General features: G+C 44.0%; 1 protein-coding gene across 2 annotated transcripts in view; it reads right to left on the bottom strand.

Annotated features, from left to right (window-relative positions):
* Window positions 1-1,527: 1,527 nt before the first annotated feature.
* MICU1 (mitochondrial calcium uptake 1) overlaps window positions 1,528-23,134 on the bottom strand; it is a 136,816-nt gene continuing 115,209 nt past the window's right edge. For both annotated transcript variants that reach the window (XM_060274896.1, XM_035138592.2), the window contains 2 exons: window positions 8,716-8,805; window positions 1,528-2,526 (listed from right to left, as the gene is read on the bottom strand). In XM_060274896.1, coding sequence (XP_060130879.1) covers window positions 2,366-2,526; window positions 8,716-8,805 — 251 coding nt within the window. In that variant the 3' untranslated portion in view covers window positions 1,528-2,365. The remainder of the gene's footprint in view (window positions 2,527-8,715; window positions 8,806-23,134) is intronic.

The raw sequence follows: 23,134 nt of genomic DNA, 5'->3' as shown, positions 1-23,134 counted from the left end.
CCCAACACCAATCTAAGCCGCGGAGGATGTTGAGAGCAGCTGTGCCAGATTAAGAAACGTGCGCTGGCCTGTCAGCTTGCTCAGCTGAACTGGAAATCAGGCCACTATAGAGCACTGCACAGCAGGTTCCCTCCCTCAGTCATGGCAGCTGGACTGTGCAGCGTGTTGGGAAGGGCCAGATCCAAATGGCAGAGCATCTGCTTTGCATGAAGAAGCTCCTGGGTTCAATCCTTAGCATCTCCAGGGTGGGCTGAGAGAGAACCGTGTCTGAAAGCGCGATGACTAAGTTTTACCACTAGCCCCATTGAAATGTATGAGCATGACTAAGTGACGTCCATTCCTTTCAGTTGCTCTATCCTGAACAAGACTTAGTTGAGTGCCACCCTATGTTCTCGCTGACTATGTGCTGCTATGAGTGACACAGCTCGGGGGCTGGCTTTACTCTTGAGATATCTCTGCAATCAACAAGGGTGTCTGAATTTAAACAAACAGCAAAAAATAATATGGGCAATTTTCTCTGGTAATGAAACTGAACACCTCACCTGCCCGGCTTTCAGACAAATGGGCTATTTTCTCAAGGACAGCTTTCTTGCAGCACTTACCAGCGCCCCGGCAATGGGCTCCAAGAGCTTCTTAGCCAAGCTTGATAGCAACGTGTGAGTTTATACAGGCTGAAACACATCTTTCACACAGCTAAATAGGCAATCATGGCACAGGCCTTTGAGCTTTGCCAGTCTTTCAAATAAGTGCAAGAGTGACAGACAAGTTAATACAGTGGGCAGGAAGGCGCAGATCACAAAGACGAATGAAAGCCTTGAGATGACAACTAGTATTCAATGTTAAATTGATAGTATGAACTGCTGCTTTAAATTAAGTAGACAAGTTGTGCCTATAAAGGAAGGAAGGAAGGAAGGAAGGAAGGAAGGAAGGAAGGAAGGAAGGAAGGAAGGAACAAACAAACCCAGAAATGGCTTCTGAGCTTATAAGCCCATTCCACTAGCAATTCTGGCTGGATCTTCACTTTTGCAAATTTCTGATGAGTGGCGACGCAAAGGCTAAATATGGAAACGGGAGGCAAGGCTTTTAGTATTCCAGGGCTCCTCAGATAGGAAAGCTCATCATCTCCCGTCTTGCTCATGAAAATGGGGCTGTTGGCTGATGAGCCCAGAGAGCCGCCAGCTGCCTTAAATAGCCCTCCTCCCTTTTTGCATCTGGCAGCAAGGCAACTGTATTTTATAGATTGGCTGCTGATGGAAAGTCAAACCTGGTTAAATTCACAAAGCTTCCAGGAAAGAGAAAGATGACATAGGAAAGCCTGGCTGTTTGTTGGGAACCATTATAATTAAAGTAATATTTTACAAGCGCTTGAGAACTCTGTAAAAAAAGCAGCTTTAAGACTATGGGGGGGGGACAATTCATGATGAGCAAACACTCTCATTTAAAGGGGGGGCAGATTATAAAGTGGGGCATATACATTGGAGTGCATGTACAAGTCGGGACGAAAGGGTTGTGCAGAAAAGCCATAAATGCTTAGCCAAGCCTTTAATCGTTTAAAAGAAAATTAAACAAGGGCTGTCCTACTCTTGAGCTTCCATACTCTTCTCCTGTAGAGGATGCTGATAAAAGGCAAATATGGATGCAGATATAGGCCTATCATAGCAATCCCTCCCCCTCTCCACCCTCCCCTGGACTCATGGACACAGAAAAGAATAGTATCAGCTTTGACACTTATCATTTTTGTCAGGTTATAGTCCCCTTCCACCACGTTCTCTTTAATAAAAAGCCCAACAATTTCAAAACAGCTTCAGGATCAGGACAAGATGAAGTGTTGGGTCAATCTGATGGGCATTTCTTGCCCCAGCAGTACTTAAAATTCTAGCCGCTGCTGAGGCAAGCAGTATTGTTGCTGCTGCTTTGAAGCATCCTTGCTAAGCTGTTTTGCTGGAATGCAGGAGTTTGTTCGGGAGAGAGAAAAAGAAGCTGCAATATCCAAAGCTGTTTTTTCTGGTGGTCTGCTTGGTTTCCTTCCTGAGAGATTAAAACAAAAAGGGAAATATGGAAACTGCGTGGATGCATGGCGGGTGAGGGTGGGGAGAGGGCAAAGCAGTTGAGATAAATGTTGACGGCAGAGTGCGCTCGCATTTCTGCTTAGGTATTTTTAAAGGAAAAGTTGCCGTTGTTAACAGTCTTTGCCAGAGTTTGTTTCTCAGTGCAGCAATGGAAGGAATGCTGTCATTCCATGAGAAGAGGCCTTTGTCCACAGAACACCGAATGTGACGATGCTACTTATCCAGCAGAGGAAGCACAGCAGCATTCGTGATCCTCACATCTGTGTTGCATCTAGACCATTTCTCCTGGTCCGTGGCTACTGCTTGGGCATGACAAAATCCCACGCCGTCTCCTGAGCACATTTCCACATGGCCCTCATGAGCCGTGTAAACCCCATGTCTTTGGGCTTCTCCAAGCCCCTCATAAGCCGCTGCTTCATAATGGCAACAAACTCCTTGTTGCTTAGCTCTCCGTTCCCTATTAGAAGAAGGGGGGGGGAGGGAATCAGTTAAAACAATTTTTTAAAATTGCTCCAAAAACCTCAGAAGGCTTTATGGCTTACCTACATTGGTCGGCTCCAGACTGTGAGAGGGATTCAAGCACACATACTGGAAAATTTAGGTTTGCAGAGCTGAAGTGGATTTAAAGCGCTCTCTCACCTTGGTGCAATAAATCCACTTTAAGAACAACAACGACAACATGAATTTATTTATTTATTTTGTAGCTAGGAAAGCAAGAGGGGAATGCATGATTAGCAACAAGATGTATAAACACAGCGCAAACAAATGAGGATAAATGGTCATATGATCTCCCTGCAACTGAATCAGAATGAATACTCTGCTGGATTCAACTGAGATGCAACTCAGCTTGTTTTATGGCTGATGGGGTTTGCATGGAGAAAAGGTAGACACCTCCAAGCTTCCTAGACTCTCTTTGACCTAACCTGTGCTGAACTTCCTTCTGATGTTAGACTGATGCCTCTTAGGCTTGCTGACCTCACTTCCTGCTCCTCTCCTCCTTCTTTATTCTACCATGAGAAAGGAGACGCCTTGTGTCTCTCTGCTGAGATCAATGACCAAGCACGGCTGCTTTGCACCTCCAACTTAGTTAAACAGATCTAGGAACTCTTTTACTTGTATATCCTGTAATTAACTTAGCTTTCCTATTTTCCATGCTAGAAGTCTCAATGTGATTGTTTCAAAAGGTTAAGCGTGCTCCTCCAAGGCTTTTCAGACTTCTGCTGATGCATATAAATTGTGTACGTTTTCAGGTTTTAGGCCCAGGGTTTAAGCAGCTTCCCTAAGCATTGCACAAACGAGAGGAGGATAGGAAAAGATAAGAAAGGCAGAACAAGTGCTTGACAGAGAATGGACATGATATTCTCTGTGTGTGCTTTGTTTAAGGAAATCAGGATGAATGCTCAATAAAGAGGTCTGAAGGAGCCCACTGACACTCATTAGTACCAGCCATTTATCACACTTCAACATGAATTTAATTGCACATCTTATTTGTGATGTCTGAACAAGCCACAGGATGGGTGTAGCCCGTTCAAGCCTTCCTGGATTACAATGGAGGTTAAATGTGCACTGAAAGCCTTGAACACTAGCAGAAATTTCATCTTGACCCAGGGAAGCAGCCTGTCCTGTCTTCACCTTGTTGCCTTGACCTTCTGGGCTAAAAATATGGATTTTCCTATTAGTTTGTGTCTTTATTCTCTTATGAAGATGACACTTTCTGGCTGTTCCATTCTTGTAAACCACAGGCGAAAGAGAGAGAAAAGGAGGGAATGTCTCTTTAGAAGAACGACAGAAGAAAACTCCAATTCTCTTATCTCAAGCCATAGCCCAGAGACCATGATATATGTAGATGTATGAGATACAGGTGTCACAAGGTGATTCAAGGAGACTCCAACCCTTTAAAAACTACCGTACAAAGAACTCAGATTTCACAGGTACTTTAATCAAGGCAATTCCCTGTAGACATGGAAAAGATGTTATTCCACACAGCAGTTAAGGTGGAGCGAAGTTTTTTTGAAAGCTTATATAGCTCACTGCCCCCACCGCGGGTAATTAAGCAGGTAATTACTGCATCAGAGGCCATGCCCAATTTACTCCCCTCTTCCTCATTTTCTAACTCCATTCAGAAGTGAAGATCCCATTTCTGACTAGGCTGAACTTAACTCACCTATGTCTCCATCTAACTCTCCACCGAGCAAGGAATTACCCCCAAACACTCGCAACATAAGCCTTTTTCACGTATTATGAAAATGAGTTGTCACACGAAAGGTGGGGGGAAATGGGAATGAGTTTGTGCTAGCTCTGTGCTCCTCCCTCTGTGTGCCCAATAACAAGTTTGAAAATAACTTCTACTCTTGTACGAGTATGATTCAGTTTATGGCTTTTCAAAAGACAGCATGCTGAGCCACACATTGGCACATCTATTGTAGCATTTACTGCCCATCAGAAGTTAACGGTTTCTGCACCCTTTTCGGACAAGTCCAGTTACTTGTTTTTACGAACAGACCCGGTTCACTGAGCCTGTAACTTAGTGCTGCTCTGCTATCTTAGCCAGATATAAACTCTGTTAGCAGTGCAGATCAATGTATATCCTCAGGGAAAGGTGAGCCTCTTTCTGTTGCCGATCTGATGCCAGTGTCCTTTTAAATGTGTTTGTGGGAGGTTTGTTATTGTTTTTATTATGCATTGCGTGTTCTCATTTTGTCTTTTTATGTTGAGAGCTGCCCTCTGATCTTCGGATGAAGGGTGGTATACAAATTTAATAAATAATAATGTCGTAACAATGACCATTTCAGCAGAATGAATCAGTAAACCAAATCCCACACACCTTGACTGGAGGGTTTGGCAGACCTGCTATTGAGACCATTGGGCTATGCTCTGACAGTTTCCCCAAGACGTGTGTACTCACAGTACAAAGGAAATAAGGTATTTGCCACCTTATTTCGGGTGCAGCATGGGAGCAGAAAAACCTTTCCTATGGTATTATGGCCCAGGTGGGTTTCTACACAGCCAGGGTCAGGCAAGTTTTTATATCTGAAATTCCTTTTGTGCAAGTTCTTCCTAGGCTTTTATTTGAACACTGGAATGGCCGGAAATAATGTTCTTCCACCTTAAGACCAAAATGTGACTGGGAAGGCAGTCTAAAATTAAATTAAGGGGAGCTATTTCCAAAGCTTGGGGAAGAGGAGAGAGAGATGAAAGAAGAGTGAGAGAAGATGATCTTTGAGTTCTTTAGCCTTCCAAACATTACAGGCAGAAATACAGAAAAGGATGCTAAGCCAAGGAAAGGTGTTGGAGGTGATTAAACCAGGCACAGTAATACGAGGAAGCATCATCTTGCATGTATATTACATTACACTTGACCTGTTTGAACAAGGCTAGAATTCTTGTCTTGGGTAGAGTTCCATAGATTGTTAATGCCTTGTTTGTAAGTTGATTGCCTGCTTAGATCTAGGCAGCATTTCCCTAGTCCTCAACCACAATGACAACACTGCCTGCTTCAGAACAGGGCAAGGCTAATATACAAGGGTATTTTGGGAGGGAACGATAATTCTTAACATACAAAACAGGCATCCATTTTGCCATTCCCTTCTGAAAATCCCTGCCTCTATGTAACTCCATAAAGCTGAACTTTCTGAACAAAAATAATTCTTTAGTTCAGTGCAAGCAGTCCCTTTCAGAACTGAGATAAAACCTTTAAAAAGCAATTACCAGGAGTTGGGATTAAAGGCAACACACACACACAATGAAACCGTGGGCTCTTTATGAAATATGTAATTTTCTTCTTCCTACAGCACCTATGTAAATGCTTCCTATGCAGCGCTGCCTCTTGGACACACAAGAACAAACAAGTTGAAATCAGGAGTCTGCAGCAGAGCTTTCAAATGAAAAGTGCCAACACAACAATGGTGACAATTTATTAAAATGGAAGATGGGAAATGGCAAGCGCAGAAGCTTTAGCAGGAGGGATACAACAGGCACCATGTGTTAATTTCAATCATCTCCAGGGCTGGGAATTTAAGGTTTACTTGCTGAAGATTGTAATGGGGAAGAGTCAATATTTCTCACTCTGAGAAGGGAAAGTCACCAACAAGACAAGACACATTATGCATTGCCTTTGACTGCTCCACTGCCTTTGAAATCCCACTCCAATTTCCTATCACTTTTGCAGGCATGTTTGCTTCCCCCAGATCTCTTGACAAGGAAAGAAGAGACAATTTGTGCCAGCTCTAATCCCGGTACCTTTTTGCTCATCACCTGGAGTCTCACCTAAGAGAGTTTCTGTCTCTTCCAAAATATTTCTTAGCAGCAAACGGTCCCCTTGCTCACTCTGCACATAAGTCAAGGAAGGCATGATGGAAAGGAGCAATTCGGAGACCATTCAAAGAAGCTCAGCCCTCTAGGATCAACTTTCAAATCGGCTTCTGCAGCATCTCTTACAACCTTTCCTGCTCACTCAGTCCTCCTCCCAAGGTAGTTTCAACATAATCCGTTTATTCTATTTGTACTGGGAATCCCAGACCTTTCTTGAAGATTTCAGCATCTGTCACAGGAAAGCTAAGGCTACATCTCTCTTTCAAAGGATGATCCTCTCAAAAGGATCTTCCACCCCCTTGCCCTCAGCATACCTGCTCTGGCTTACAAACGTGGCAGAAGTAAGAAATAGCTCCGGATTCAGAAGCCAAAGAAAAATGTAAAAACTGCCATTGCTGGATCAGGTTAAAGGTACATCGCCTAACCCAACATGGTTAGACAAGCGATCCCTGGCAAACTCTCAGACTAAGCAGGATGGCTGCAGCCACCTCATTTGTCCCAGTCCATAGTATACTACCTTTTGACATTGTCAACTACTATGCCTAATGGACACTGATAGACCTACACAAACCTATGTCCCGACTTCTAATAAGCTAAAGGAAATTGCCCAGAACCTCCTGGATATCTCCCTGGAAGGTCCCATAAGCCTTCTTTTTAGTAATGGCTAGTGCATACAGAGCCTGGTGTGCTCTGGTCCATGGGGTCATGAAGAGTCGGACACAACTAAACGACTAAACAACAACAAGTGCATACAGGGACTGATGGAGAAGGCAGTGGGACCAACAGTAGCCAGCTCCTTCTAGTTTTGCTCCCATTCTCCTCCCTGCTGAATTCTACAGGGGTGTCAGGGACTGGCAGGACACTGATGAGTGTGCCCTGGGGGAAGGGAGTCTGGAGTCTGACTTGGGAGAGGGGGCCAGTGATCTGCGGGGAACTGTACCAGCTAGGAGGCAAGAGTCGGAGGCAGGGGAAGCTTCAGAGCTGGAGGAAGAGGAGGAAGAGGCAGGCCACGGATGTGAAGGGCCAGGTGCTTCCCCGTTCTCCCATGCACCACGGTGCTCCTGAAGTGGTTGGAACAGAAGCAAGCTTCCGGCTACGTGTGCGCAGCCTGTTGGGGGAAGGTACATAAACTGGTGGAGGGGGAGTGGCCCCCAGCTGCTGCAGCTGCTCCATAAGGGAGTGCACTGGGAAGAGCGACCTAGATGCTAGATTGGTGAGTGTAGGTCTCCAGAGCTGTAGAAACGACTGTGGACAATAGTTAGCTCCCTGCTGTGTGCATTCCTTGGAAGGAAAGCACCCTTGACAAAGGGCAACAGCGAGACTGAGAAACCTGACACCCTCTGGGTGTCACCCTCTGGACTAATTGTAAAGAAGGAAGCAGGCAGGTGGGGACTGGCTGAGGGCAGGATAAGGTTGGTGGGGCAGAGTCCCATTTGCCCTAATGAAGAAGCCTCTATGGCTCCTTTGTGCGTCTTAAGCGTCCATTGCCTAAGAATGAACACACTGTAGGAGAGAAACACCTGGTAGGACCTCAGCCACAAAGTTTACTGGGTGACCTTGGACTAGTCACAGCCACTCAGCCTAACCTGCCTCACAGGGCTGCTGTGAGGATAAAATGGGGGGGGGGCTGCCTTGAGCTCCTTGGAGGTAAGGTGGGATATAAATATGATAGATAAATAAATAAATAAATACTAAGTGATGGGCACCACTTTAGCTCTCTTCTGCCCATCTTTCTGAGCACATCTGGATAAATGACGCCAAACAAAAGGAAGTACAGAGCAAACTATTAGAGTTATGTAGCATGAACTTTCATTTTGAATGCTTACCATGAAGAGATTATTGACAGTCCTTGGAACCAAAATATGGTGTGACACTATGGGTGATATTCAACTCTATTTTACTTGGAATAAAACTTAGTCTCACCTGTTAATTTTTATGGGTCAACTCTGAGCAAAGCATAGAGTTGGAAGGGACTCCAAGAGTCTAACACCCTGCAATGCAGGAATTTCAACCAAAGCATCCATGACTGCCACCCTATGTTTTTACGTTTGGAAACAAAAGCTACCAAAATATTACTATTTATTATAATTCTATCCCATCTTTCCCCCCAAGGAGCTCAAGGCAGCATACATGGCTCTCTCCTGCCACACCCATTTTTTCTTCCCAACCTCCTTATGACCTCCTTTCAGAAGAGGGCGAAAGACGATCACTGCCCGTAAGCCACCTGTCTGTGAGCTTTATGGCTGAGCTTGGGTCTCCTCAGCTCTAGACCAAGAGGACTAACCGCTAGCCCCCAATGTGAAAGAAAGAGAAGGAGAAGGGTAAAAGCACTCACCGTCACAGTCGAAGAGGGCAAACACCACATCACACACGTGGTCTGACAGCTCCACTTTTGCCACAGTCTTGGCTACCTGCTGCATAGTGTCTGAAAGATTAATGAGAACAAAGTGAAAATCAGATGGCAATATGGCAGAGGCGACGGAAGGAATGCCAGCTGACCCTACTGATGTCTCTAGTTATCTTACTGCTAACAACAGCAGTCAGGATTTTCTGTCCCCCAACCCTGACTTTGGCCTGAAGGGGCGAGTCCTCTTCATAGCCAATACAACTGGTAGTTGGAAAATGTGCTCCAACCAGCATGTAATTTCTCATCTAACTGCAGTGCTGAAGCCAATCACAGCAGATGCAGCCTGCCTGTCCTGCTCATGGGCATTTCATTACAATCCATTGGACACGGCAGTGGAGAAATCAGGAGAGCGCTAGGAGGGTCCAGCAAAGGCAATGCATTAGAGCAGGCATCCCCAAACTGCGGCCCTCCAGATGTTTTGGCCTACAACTCCCATCATCCCTGACCACTGGTCCTGTTAGCTAGAGATCATGGGAATTGTAGTCCAAAACATCTGGAGGGCCGAAGTTTGGGGATGCCTGCATTAGAGCTTCGAAATCTCCGAAATATGCAGGCAATCCAGTCCCCGGCCACCAACATGTTCAGCAGAGCATTGATGACTCGCTCCCAGCAGTACAAAGCTCGCCGGGAGTCTTTGCCCTGTCTGGTACCCTAACTGAATGGGTGGGAATGCTCCCTGAACAGCTCCCATTTGTCAGAATGGGGGCTGCACAAGAGGAAATATTGGTAGGCTGCACCATGTGTTAACACATTCACATCCCAGAGCCTGCCCCTAACAACTCTTTAAATATGTAGTCACCATAGATTAAGCAATATACTACAATCCAGACAAGCTAGATGAAACTATGGGTCAAGGAGAGGGAGAAAATGAAAAATCCTAATTAGTGATCAGCGAAGATACTCCTCTCCAAGGGTTTTGTCTAATGATACTTCTAATCAGAGTAGACCTACTGAAATTACATTCATTTCAACAGGCTTGAGTTGAACTTAGTTGGACTCTAGTATTTATTGTGCACACACACACACACACACACACACACACACACCCATCTGAAGTTGGATTGTCTGGCTTCCTTTTTGAAATTCTCACGGAGAGAATTCTGCCCCAAAACATTCATGGCATGCCAAAGAAAATGAGAAATGAGAAGTGAAGCCCACTCAGTTCTTACTGGACTCCACTCAGGGAAAACAGAAGTGATCCCCAAGGAAATGAGAGCACGCAACAAACAAGTTTCATAATGTTTGCCATGTGAAAAGTGATACCTGGAGAGCCAAGATGCCCAAAGACGGCTAAGCACATTGACAAACAAATTTGCCCGCAATAATTGCTGTGCAATAAATGGAATGCATTTTATGACAAATATTGAGATTCAAGATTTCACATGTCATCGATTAAAAACAGGCATCCAAAAAGGAAGATAGCATATCTAGGATGAAACTTGCATCTTCAACCACTCTGCCAGCTACTGGTTATCCACACTGCTGTTATCTATATAGCCCTATTTAGGCATTATTCTCTCATATGACCAATATCAAGTGTGGAGCCTGCAGCTGTTGGCCCCAGCCCTGCTGTCACATCTCTGCACCCTTGTTGCCCAGGGGAAGGGAATGGAGAGGGGAGACTCAGCCAAGCATATTTAAAATCCTGGGCAGTGATGGCTGATGCAGATTGGGATTGGTATGGTAGAAAAAGCAGGGAGACCTGCAGTAGGCACAGTCAGAACAAATGAAAGGCAGAGCCAACTAAGTTTATTTTTGTTCCTGTCCTCATCCCTGTTGATTTCTACAAGGAGGCCATGGAGAGGGAGGAGGAGGAGGAAGTGCCACACCGTGGACTGGCTGTATATGGGGCAGCTCAGTTGGAAAGCTCAACCCCAAGTTGATCATAGAAACTAAAGAAACTAAAACTAGTTTCTTATAACAATGGAAAAGATCCGCTGTCACGTAATCTCTAGGACAATCTCTTCACAAATGCCAATCCTGTCCCTTCGCCCTTTTCTACCCACCTTCTCCTTTTGCTCTCCTATCTATGATTGCTCTCATTAGTTTCCTTCGGCCCACACCTGTGCTAAGGAGGACATGAGGCCGGCAGCAGAAATGCTGTCTCTCAGCAGATTTCATCACGACGAAAAGCAAAACCCTGCAGTGCCAGCCATGACCTAGCCCCCTTTGGTTTCTTCATCTTCTGCGGCGGAAAGCAGGCCAATTTCTTCCTTGAGCTTAATAACCTGAAGAAAGGCTCCCTTGGTTGGCAACTTGCTGATTAGCATAATGGAAACTCCAGAGCTGCCAAGAGCATCAATACTCATGCTTAAAAGCACAGCCGCCGAAGAAAAATAACCCGTCTCACAGGCACATTGGTGGTTTTATCTGCGTCCCATTTTCAGGGTCAATGAACTAATTCATTTGCAATTCCTCTCCTGCTGCGTCCTCCAGGTAAGCCACTCAGTATCGCAGGGTTTCTAATCTTTATTGCAGGGTTGGGAAATCTGTGATCCTCCAAATGTTTGTAGGACTACAACTCCCATGACCACCAGCCATGCTGACTAGGGATGATGGGAGTTGTAGTCCACTAATATCTGGCGGGCCAAAGGTTAGCCATCCCTGCTTGTTTACACCTGGTATAGATTCACTTTCACTGGAATCATATATGTACCGAGACCAGACATGTAGCATCGACAAAATTATACAGCCATTGCCAACTGAAGATATAGAGTTTGGTCTCATCTACATATAGATGAGGCCTCACTCAAATTGCAACAAAACATGCAGAGTGAGCATATTGAATTGCAACCTCCTTTTAAAATGTTTAATAGCACTTGTACCTTTCTCAGCAAAAGCAATTAAAACACAGACACATGAAAAAACTGAACATCATGCTTTATCACCACAGCCACCCAACCTTTTGGTTAGTTTCAAAACAAAGGCAATTTTATAACCAGAGTATGTGACTCTGGGGGTCTGTGCCCCACTTTTACACCCATCATTACATCACAGCCTTGCAAACAAGATGCAACCTCTATGGCACACCTTTTCTACTTTCTACAGGAAAGAGATAGAGGGACACAAAACTGTGGCGGTTGCAGCTTCTTCTTCAACAGGTGCTGCACAGTTAACTCACTACTTTCTCAAACATCTTTAACTTCTGGGCATGTGTCTGAGTATTTCAGACACAAGGCAAGATGCAGCCCTGATTTTAAAACTTTACACAGTCCTCTGCACTTTGTTGTGACTCAGAAAACGGCAAACCGGGTGGCACTTCCATTGGGAGCCATGAAAGGAAAAGCAGCTTGGTGGCAGATCACACCCTTTGTGTACTAAAGATATCAGGTTCAATCCTAGCTGCGAAAAGGACTGTGCAGCAAATGATGGGAAAGACTTCGGCAAGCAAGCTGCCACTCTGCATGGGAAAATTAGACTAGATGCGGTGCCGCCTGCCTGGGCATGGCCCACAGCCAATGCCCAGTCAGGTGGCAAGGTACTGCCCCTCCAGTGGGGCCTCTGATTGGCCCATTTAATTTTGACTTTCTGGTGGGGAATCCTGCCCCATATTTCTGCTCCCCAAACGGCTGGCAAACATGTGGGCTTCTGCTGGTGGGAACGGTGGGACAGGGCCAAGGTCGGCAACCGGTGCCCACCTGAGAAGGGTGAGCAGCCATTCTGGGATAAAAACAGCTTCCTATGGTTTTTATTCCCTAGATAAAAAGTGAGAAAACCCAAGAGGCATTCATAACTGTGCTTTACTTGCTACACTGTGATCTATTTTTTTTTTGACCTTCAGAGAAATAGGAGTATTCATGCTTTAAATCTTCCACCCCTTAGGCCCCTTTATGTACAATTGAAGACGAAGAAAGAAGAAACTCCATTGGGTGCTCCTGGCATTTTACAGGCTGATGTATTCGTGCATGCTCATGAGTGGGCAGGGTGTATGACAAAACATATTCTGTGAAGGAAGAAGGGGGGGGGCTTAATTTCCAAGCAATTTCTGCATAAATTCTAGCTCAATTGGGCTAAACAATTCTGAATCAGTCTTTTGCCAAGTGAACAGCAGGGAAACCTCATTATCTGTAACCAACGCTCACAAGGAGACACATGGTAAATTATGCTGCATCACTCGAGGTTTCGAGGCGAAAACAAGTATAGATACGTCGAGGGGAAACGGCAAGTTCATTTACAGCTTGCCAGTGTTTTAAGCTATTAAAAATTATAAAACATGCACACTTGACCTATCTGAAAACCTGTCTTTCAATCCAATGCTCCCTTAGGCACAAACCGCACTTGGGTAGAGGCAAGGCATTTGACTTTATAATGAACTGTAATTCAAGCTAATGGATGCACCGGATGAAGGCAATTCAGCCCTAGTAAGAGGGCTCCGCGATTGCCTATTGTGACACGGAACATTTGTACGCGCCTAAAACACCCATGAATTATAATTAAATTAGGGCAGCCGAGTTGGTTTCTCCTCCCCACATTTATAAGGTAGTCAGAGCAGATTAATCTCAGGGTTTTTGCATATATTGCCATATAGTCCTGAGTCTTAGTCAGGTTTCACCTTCCCATTTAAGTTGATAAGGACATGCCAACAACAGACAGAAACAGTGAAGGTCTCCTTTCCAAAGTGCCTCTGGAGTAATGAACAAAAACAGTTTGTTACTGTCCTGAAGCCTAATGAATCTGAGACCCAAGATGACACAAAACAGATGGGGCAAGCACACCTCTGCATAATGTTGTTGATGATCCTCTATTCACAGATAATCGCTTGCCAGAGATTTGTGACTATACCTCTTGGGATGGCTTTCAAGCTTTTGCAAGTATCCTCTGTACCAGCTAGTGGTGTCTAGGACATGCGTTTTGGGTTATTCACATGCTATGTAAAGCAGCCCAGATGCATACCAGTCAATTTGTGATCTAGTGCCAGGAAACAATAAATTAACTGGAACATTTTGGCCAGCACCTAAAGATGCTGCCATATAGGACTGACCCTTTTCTTTGAGCAGCTGACTTCCATGTTGTAAACTGTACTAAAAACTCCTCAGTTTCGAAGGGGTTTGTCATGTAGCATACCGTAAATAAGGCAGAAAAACAAGCCTGAACCCTACTGGACTCACAGAATGAAACTTGTGGTTTTGGGGATCCTATCAAATCTACAATATAGCTCAATCTATAAAATGCAATGTGCGGTTGGAGGATGGATGGCGGTTAATGGATTGAGGTTGAATCCTGACAAGACAGAAGTACTGTTTGTAGGGGACAGGAGGCGGGCAGGTGTGGAGGACTCCCTGGTCCTGAATGGAGTAACTGTGCCCCTGAAGGACCAGGTGCGCGTCCTGGGAGTCATTCTGGACTCACAGCTATCCATGGAGGCGCAGGGTAATTCTGTGTCCAGGGCAGCTGTCTATCAGCTCCATCTGGTACGTAGGCTGAGACCCTACCTGCCAGCGGACTGCCTCGCCAGAGTGGTGCATGCTCTGGTTATCTCCCGCTTGGATTACTGCAATGCGCTCTACGTGGGACTACCTTTGAAGGTGACCTGGAAACTGCAACTAATCCAGAATGCGGCAGCTAGCCTGGTGACTAGGAGCAGCCGCTGGGACCACATAACACCGGTCCTGAGAGATCTACACTGGCTCCCAGTACGTTTCCGAGCACAATTCAAAGTGTTGGTGTTGACCTTTAAAGCCCTAAACAGCCTTGGTCCTGTATACCTGAAGGAGCATCTCCACCCGCACTGGTCAGCCCGGACACTGAGATCCAGCGCCGAGGGCCTTCTGGCGGTTCCCTCATTGCGAGAAGTGAGGTTACAGGGAACCAGGCAGAGGGCCTTCTTGGTAGCAGCACCCGCCCTGTGGAATGCCCTTCCATCAGATGTCAAGGAAATAAACAGCTATCCTAATTTTAAAAGACATCTGAAGGCAGCCCTGTTTAGGGAAGCTTTTAATATTTAATGTTGTAATGTTTTAATATTCAATTGGGAGCCGCCCAGAGTGGCTGGGGAGACTCAGCCAGATGGGCGGGATATAAATAATAAATTATTATTATTTATACCCATGTACGCAACATTGCTAGTGTGGTTTACTGATTGAGTGTCAGACCAGGGGCAGGAAGATCCAGGTTCAAATTCCACATAGCCATGTGGCTCGCAAGGTGACCCTGGACCAGTCACTCACTCTCAGCATACTTCACAAGATAGTTGCTAGCCTAAAATTGGTGCAGGGCAATTGGCGATTATACTGCCTTTACCTCCTTAAAGGAGGGGTGGGATATAAATGGAGTAAATAAATAAGTAGGCCTTACCCACACAATCACCTAAAGCACTTGGCAATCCTTCCTCAGCTATTGTGACCTTTCCCTTTGCAACTAGGGCTGAGCAATATCTGGTTTTCAACATCATGATATATCAGTAGCTACGGTAAATACAGCGATATGCTGCTGTATCACAACTTCTGACTCTGGAATGTATCTTGGCTTCTTCTTCTTCCCCGCCTTAGGGGAGGAAGAAGCAGTCAAGCTGCACCAGCCGACTCTACAAAGCCCTAATACGCACAAGCCGGAGGGACATTGGGGTGTCGTTGAACTGCTCAGCTGGGGGGTGGGAAACCTTCTGCCCCTCATCTGAGCAAGCTCCCATACCCTTCTGGCTCATGCAAGCTGGAGTGGCATGGGGCTTCCTCAAAGGTGCAGGTAGGCATCTGCAGGAAATTTGAGCTCGCACAATCTATAGCCAGCTAAAATGGTCTCAAACTGGTATCTTGATCTGAACGTCATACTGGTTTCAGATAATTTATCAATATATCGCCCAGCTCTATAAATTTAGCACAGCATTTTGTTCTGCCTGCATAACTGCAAATGCAAAGCAGCATAAGTGGGCTTTCCCTCTTGGCCTGGGGGAAAGGAGCCTTGCTCCTGTTGATCCTCCCTCCCTCATCCCTTTCCCACACTCCTCCAAAGTGATTTAAATTCACATTCCTGCAGAGTTACAACCAGGTCAGCAGCAAATAGAAAAACCGTAGGTGCTCCGGCTACTGCAGATTTTGCAGAAGGTTAATAAAAATTACAAGAGAGTCCTGCAAACTGGGTCACTGTGTTCGCTGAACGCTCTTACTAGGCTGACCTGGGAAGAGCTATTAAGCTTTTGTTCACATGAAGGCTTTTTATAATTAATTAAAAGCTAACATGTTTTCAACTAACCCATGCTAATGAGCTTTCTTCGAGATGTTCAAACAGAAGCCAGCATTCCAGGTGAGCCAATTTGGGGCATATCCCCAGAAGCATTAACAAGCAAGGAACTTGCTGTTTGCTAGGCCAAGTGTTTGCAGTTTACAGCATTCCTTTGCTTGTGGCAAAGGCAGCATCAGCATTGATATGGCTACAGTAACTGCAGAACATTTTCAGATCTGCCGACTGCAAAATGCCAAAGCAGGAGACTTGGGGCTAAATTGGGCATGTGCAATTTGGCCTACAAAGAGATTCTGGTACCATCTATCACACAATGATCTAAGGACCTCACTGCCCTGGCTACATTGACCATATTTCATGTCGACATCAATTTTGCCTGGATACCTATTTGGAGGGCTTATATGAACATATGCTTAACTTAAGATGTACGGATGATTATTGCATCCTTGACGTGAGCTGGTGGCAGTAACTTCTGGTCTATCTATGTATCTCTTGTGGAGCTTGTAAAAAAAAGAAAAGATGGCCAGGATCTGTTGGAAAGGATCTAGAGGTCTGTGGGAAAATTCAGAACTAAGCTTAGGTTTAGCAAAATTATCCTAGCTGCAAATGAGCAGAGGTGTTGCAAGGGTTGCAGAGGACCTAAACTGATATTGTATATTACCAGACCCTCAAAAGTGTCTCTCTTTTCCAGGGACATCCCTGATCTAGAGAAGCCATCCTGGTTTCTGATTTGGTATCGGAATGTCCCATTTTTCCTTAGAATGTCCCCATTTTCATTGGAGAAATGTTGAAGGGTATGGAGTTATCTAACCCGGAGCTGTCTGTACAGGGAAGTTTTTTTAAAAAAAAGTTTGATGTTTTATTTTGTTTTTATATATGTTGGAAGCTGCCCAGAGTGGCTGGGGCAAACCAGAAAGATGTGTAGGGTATCCAATCCTCTGCCAATTAATTTTGTTCCATTATGAGGGTGGGAAGGTGTGGCGGAGAGATATAAAAATGAAAAACCACCTGCAAACCAAGAACGCCCAGGGCCTGAGGAATTATGAAGGATGTTTTAGTAGTCCCAGATTTCTGCTGGTCAAAAAACAAACACATTCTAAGGTCTCTAGTGGACAAACAAAACCAGCAACAAAATTTAATGTTGAAATAAAGATTGGAGGCAGCAGCCCTTGGAGGATTTCCATGTTATTGCTTTTGAAGCAAAACCCTTTCCAGTTATGTCAAGGGTGATATATTCTGGACCATTTTTCTTTACAGACAGATACACACCCAAAGGGAGGAGGTGTGTGTTGAAACGGATTGAAATAACGCCAAATATCCTGAATGATTTCAGCCCACTCTAAAAAGAGGTTAATGAATCTCCTGGCCACAAAAAGCTATTTGGGTGGTTAAAAGAGACATTTGTATAACAGAAAACAAATCAGTCACCCAATGCATTTTGTGTAGTTCTGTATAACATTTCTGAATGCTTGAACAGAATTTCATATTCTCTACCCTGTCCCGAGACTGCTCACTTTATACAAACATTTTACGAAGCATGACAGAGGGAAGAGATTAGCTCAGATATTCTGGGTGCAAACATCTTTCATCAAATATCCTGTCTGAACTCTTTTTATCAAGTAAGATACAAAACAAAACTCAACTAAGCAAGTGGCAGTGGGGTGGGGGGACATATCAGTGCCTACAATACCCGAGAAAGGCCTTATTCAAACAAAAGTATGTTCAGACTTCATTCAGAAACAGATTATACTTCAAACAACCCAAAGGTCAACAGAGTGAAAATTCAGATGTTAAACTGTATACTTCTGTCAACATATGTGATAGAATATACCAAATTAAAATCACTTTTGGATAACTTTAGGTCAGGAGTTAGGTAAATTGTGGACCTTCAGATGTTGTTGGATTCCCATGAGCCTCAGCCAGCTTAGCTAATGGTGAGGGATGATGGGAGTTGTAGGCCAAAAAACATTTGGAGAAGCACAGCTTTCCCACTCCTACTTTAGCTCTTCTCCATCACCAGATATAGGATGGTTCATAAAACTTAGGAGTTGACTACCTCAGCTCAGTAGGACTTCAGCCGAAGAAGTCCTCTGCCTGAGGAGCCAAGCCTGTGTTGCTGAGCTGGAGCATCATCATTAGGGCTGCTCTGCCAATATTCAGGGAGTACAATTATAGAAGAGTTTTGGAAGGGCACAGAGGGAGAACCCAATGGGCCACATCCTAAAACATCAAAGCACCACGGCTGCCGCAGTGCTCGCGCAATGCTGAGACAGCAAAACACTTCTATTCAGAGGTCAGGAGAACTTTTAGGACTCTGAACCATTCTTTCCCAATTCCCAAGGACAGAAGGTCACTTGGGCTACCATGACTTGCCCACATCTGTGCCATGCAATGTTAAGTTAACTCAATACTGTACAATCAAGCTGTACATTATTTGGTATAGAAGAATGAAAGCATAACATTTCAGTAATTATTACCCACACTTTTTCTGCTGCGGTTTCATTTCCCCTCCTCAAATGTTGTATATGCTGCTTGATTTATCCTTGCCTTTAGCCAATGTGAGCCTATTTGGTTTTCACGGTCATGGTTTTTATAGCTTTAATTAGAACTCTTACCTTAGTCAATTATAACTGCCTGTCTTCCTAATCCAACAACACAGTATTATCTTTGCTTGCTTTTGATATTTATTAATTGATGCACTTCTGTGCTTAGCTCTAAGGCTCATATAAATCCTTCCAGCCTTTCCCAAGTTTCATTCAAATGCAGATATGTATATACTTTGCCCATTTTCTTACCCAGTCTATTTATGCTCTTCTGAAAGATTTGTTATTTTATTTTTTTCCTGAACGGGAATAATGAATCCCTCAGCAATTTGATTCTTCTGTTTGTGCACGCTCACTAAATCATGCAACGTTCTTGATGGCAAAGATAACATTCAAGGGAGTCCTGAGACAGACAGATGGGCTTTTAGGATTTATGAAACAAAATCAAGTTTCTCTAGAGGAAGTTTCCTCATAAAACAAACATGTTCACATTCAAGGTTTCCTAAGTACAGCATCGATCTTTTCATATCAAAGCCAGCTTGAATCTTAAGCTATTTCTAAAGCCTGTATTTTTAGAACTTACCGGTGCCTTCCATCACTGACTAAAACATTTGTCAACATGTGTAGCAGCTTATTTTACATCAGCAAGCACTGAGAATCAACACACACTGCCTTCCAATTCTTATTGTCTCTTTGAAGCTAGTGCTTCAAATCTACTGTATGCACAGTTCTCCACATATCAAAGGGCCCTAGAAGATTCTAGTTAGATCTTATGCTTTTATCAACAGAAACTGCAAAATGTAAAAGCTGCTGATCACAATAAGGCTTTATCTCTCAGGGTCAGGGAGTACCGTGGTAGTGCAATGCCCTGGGAATGAATTGGCAATGCCATTACTTTCTCCAGCCCAGTAACATATAGTCATCCTTCCTGTGTGACATTTTCAGATCTAAATGTGGCTTACAGTACCATTCCCACCAGTGAGGCTTGCTTGTCACCTTGCAGGCAGAGAGACTGAGGAGGCAGAGAAACTGCTTTAGCGATGATTTGCAAACCTGTTCCAAACTATGGGTTAATATCCTGGTTTGCAGCCCATCCCTAACTATGGTTTAGGAATTCAAAATCTTCCATAAAAAACTATTGTTAAGTAATGCATCTATATAGGTCCTAGACAGCCTTGGGGAAATAATCCCTTCTTACACTAGCAAAGATCATTGTTATGAGGATAGAAAGTCCTCATTAGATTCTTGGAGAAGGGTGAGATACAAAAGTGGTAAATAACTGAGTTTGGCATAGGATGCAGACTTTAGAATTTCTTCGGTAGCAACTCTGTTTTTCTTGATGCTGCTTCAGGGGAGAAAAGAAATCTCTTAATTTATAAAGAAAAAAATACACTTTGGCAGATGGCACTCTTATCACTTTCAAATTGTGAGTCTTGGTGTAGCTCTTTGCAGAACTGGATGCCAGAGGTTAAATAGTCAAAACGTGGCCCGATTTGTCATGCTGCTGGGCAGCCACATACCCGGTAGCTAAATGAGTTTGACAAACTTAACTTGCAATCAGAAAACCAGAAAGTTGATCAGGATTTTCCAGTTTTTCAATGTGCTTAATTTGACAGTAATATTTAGATGTTTGTGGGAGAGTCCGGGATTTTAAAATCAGCCCATTATACCATGAATTTCTGCTCCGGACCCACCCAAGTCTAAAAGAGAGAGACTATTTTTTTTGGGGGGGGGGAGAACTGTTTAGTGCTGGGTTGAATTTTTGTGCATTTTTGTGCAATTTCCATTTCAAATGCTGCTCTTTTGATAAGGCAGGACTGAAAATATTATCTTCCAAAAATAAGCAAAAAACAAGAACACCTTATGTTCACCCTATGCCAAAAGTGGTTCCAGTAGTTTTGGCTGAGCCACAGCATATGATTGTACAAAGTTAACCTATCATAAATGTATTCCGCCCTGTGGAATGCCCTCCCATCAGATGTCAAGGAAATAAACAACTATCTGACTTTTAGAAGACATCTGAAGACAACACTGTATAGGGAAGTTTTTAATGTTTGATTTTTTTGCATTATTATTATTATTATTATGTTGGGAGCCACCCAGAGTGGCTAGGGAAACCCAACCTGATGGGCAGAGTATAAATTAATAAATATATTATTATTATTATTATTATTATTATTATTATTAGCAGAAAGTTACAGCTTATCTCTTTTCAAAAGACCTAAAGTAAATATAGCTTTGTCCTCCTCTTTTTCAACCATGGTAATTGACTCCAGGGTGGGGAGCAAAATGAAGAATTCTTACCAGCAGAGATAATTTTCAGTTTCCCAGGAAAAAAATTAATTAGCAAGAAGCTCCTTCAAGGTCACTGATTAGTATGTTAAATGCATTACTGACAAGGGTTTTGCCCATCCATCTCTCCGTATCACCAGCATTCCTTGATTCCCCCTCAAAGTTTCAATCCAAACCTTACATTTTCTTCTCTAAAAGAACTGTGAGAACATGAGTTATGACTAGAATTGCATTAATGTTTTCCAGGGGACTTGTTAAATTGTCCTGTCAGCTCATGATTGGTCATGACTATAATTCCATGTTCGCTAGAGCTAAAGACAGAAGAGATCTCACTATGCGCTGCCTGTATCCTGCAATTGTGGCAAAAATATTCCTCCACAGGGTGCCGGCAGCCTCCCCCCAAGAAGAAAAGCATCAATCAATGCCAATTATGAGAAGGGCTTCTCAAAAGAGCTAAGCACAACAAGATGGATGGCAACAATAATTGGTCTCCACTGAGCGCTGCATTTATGCACAGACACGACAGTGGGCTACGTTCTAGAATACTGTAGATTTGTGCACACCGTGTGCAGTCGTGGACTTGGAGGAACCCCAATTTCAGTTATTCCCCACCCACCCACCCTGCAAAAATTCTGGTCCAGAGGGACAGAAACAGCAGGAATGTGACATTGAACCCACCCAGGGTGCTTCTCCTCATGGCTTGGAGTGTAATGGCTGCACAGAGCCCAAACAGCTCCGTAACTGACTGAACACTTAATTAGATATTGTGCTTTTGAATGCAGTCGTCTTCCCAAGAGTCAAAGCTTTGCAGTGCTTTGGCCAGCTGGTTCTCAGCACATATTTCTCTTCCTCAGACTTTGCTTACTGTCGGGTCAAATGACTGCTGGAGACTAAGTATTGCAGGGTCTGCTGCAAACTGAAGGACCTTCAAGGCTTCTCCTGACACATCCATGCAGATCAACAATCCCACAAAGAACAGAGGCATCTCCATTTAAAGGTCCTGGAGCTGGACTAGAAAAGGCTGATAACTGAGACTTTCGAGAGCTACTGCTAGTTCTGGATTAGGTGGGTCTAGTCCAGGGATGGGGAACAGCCACTACAATCCTATCCCCTCTGCCCAGAGGCCATGATGGCTGGGGCTGATAGGGGTTGGAGTACCACAACACCCAGAGGGCGGAAGGTCCCACACCTCTAACCTAACCTGATTCAATACAACACACTTTCGTATAATTTGCCAGGGACCAAAAAACAGCAGCAGTGAACGTTATGATTTCCAGGTTCCCCTTCCCTTGCTGAGTTCATTCCTAATAGCCCTTCTTTGAAATAGCAGCCCCCCCCCCCAGTTGGAACTATTTCTCAACTACCACATAGGAGGCTGCACTTTAGCACAGCGGAATCAAATCTCAGTGGGTCTTGGGTGCAATGAATCAATGCAGCATTTGGTTTGCTTCCTTAAAATCGCAAAGCATACTGTCAACACAGAATGGGAAACTGGCCGGATACCTGCTCTCCTCGGACTTGTGCACCATAGCATTTGTTTTTAAAACACAGAGACAGGAAATAGGGGAGAGTCACAATTTCCCATCACATCCACGCTGGTTCATCATGCAATTTTTTTTGGGGGGGGGGGAGATTGCTTACTAACAATGCTCATATTACAATTCTAACCCACAAAACATTTTTTTAAAAGGGCTAAATCAAGCTAGAGGAGTAGATCCCAGCAACCAACACTTAATTTTTTTTTCTGAGGATCGTTCATCTGGCTTGTTGGGTGTTGCATCTCAAATAAAGTGGCATGCTTTTGGGGTAGATACCTTAATGTAGGAAAAAGAGAAATAGATTGCAAGGCATAATTGAAAAAGTTTTGTTTAATGTGCATATATTTAACAAAAAATGGGTTGCATTTAAGATGGGCCTCCCCAAAGCATGTCATAGCAAAAGAAAAAAAGAAAAAGGCTGCAGGCAAACAGCACCTGAATTTTACTGGGAAGCTCAGCACCTCAGTTTCATTCTGGACAGCTGCTTCCATAGAAACCCCATGTTGCTTCTTAAACAAAAAACAAAAACAGGGAAAATCTGTTCTGTATGGGTAGTTGGAGGGGAGGAAAAAAGCATATACGTTGGCAGCCTTCCCCCTTTATACAAGCCCGTGCTTTTGCTGAAATGAGGTGGGTGGTAGAATTTAATGAGCAGTTTGGTGGTTCTGCAACAGGAAAGGATCTCTCAAAATAATTTAGTTATGTTTCACCCTTCAACATGTGACCCTTCTATTCAGAACTGTAGGTCTTGGAAGAAAAGGTGGTTCAATAGATTTAGTACTGTACTTGCCAAACCCC

The sequence above is a fragment of the Zootoca vivipara genome, chromosome 5 (assembly GCF_963506605.1).
Source record: "Zootoca vivipara chromosome 5, rZooViv1.1, whole genome shotgun sequence".
Lineage (NCBI taxonomy): Eukaryota > Metazoa > Chordata > Lepidosauria > Squamata > Lacertidae > Zootoca > Zootoca vivipara.
This window is presented reverse-complemented; position numbering and strand designations above follow the sequence as displayed.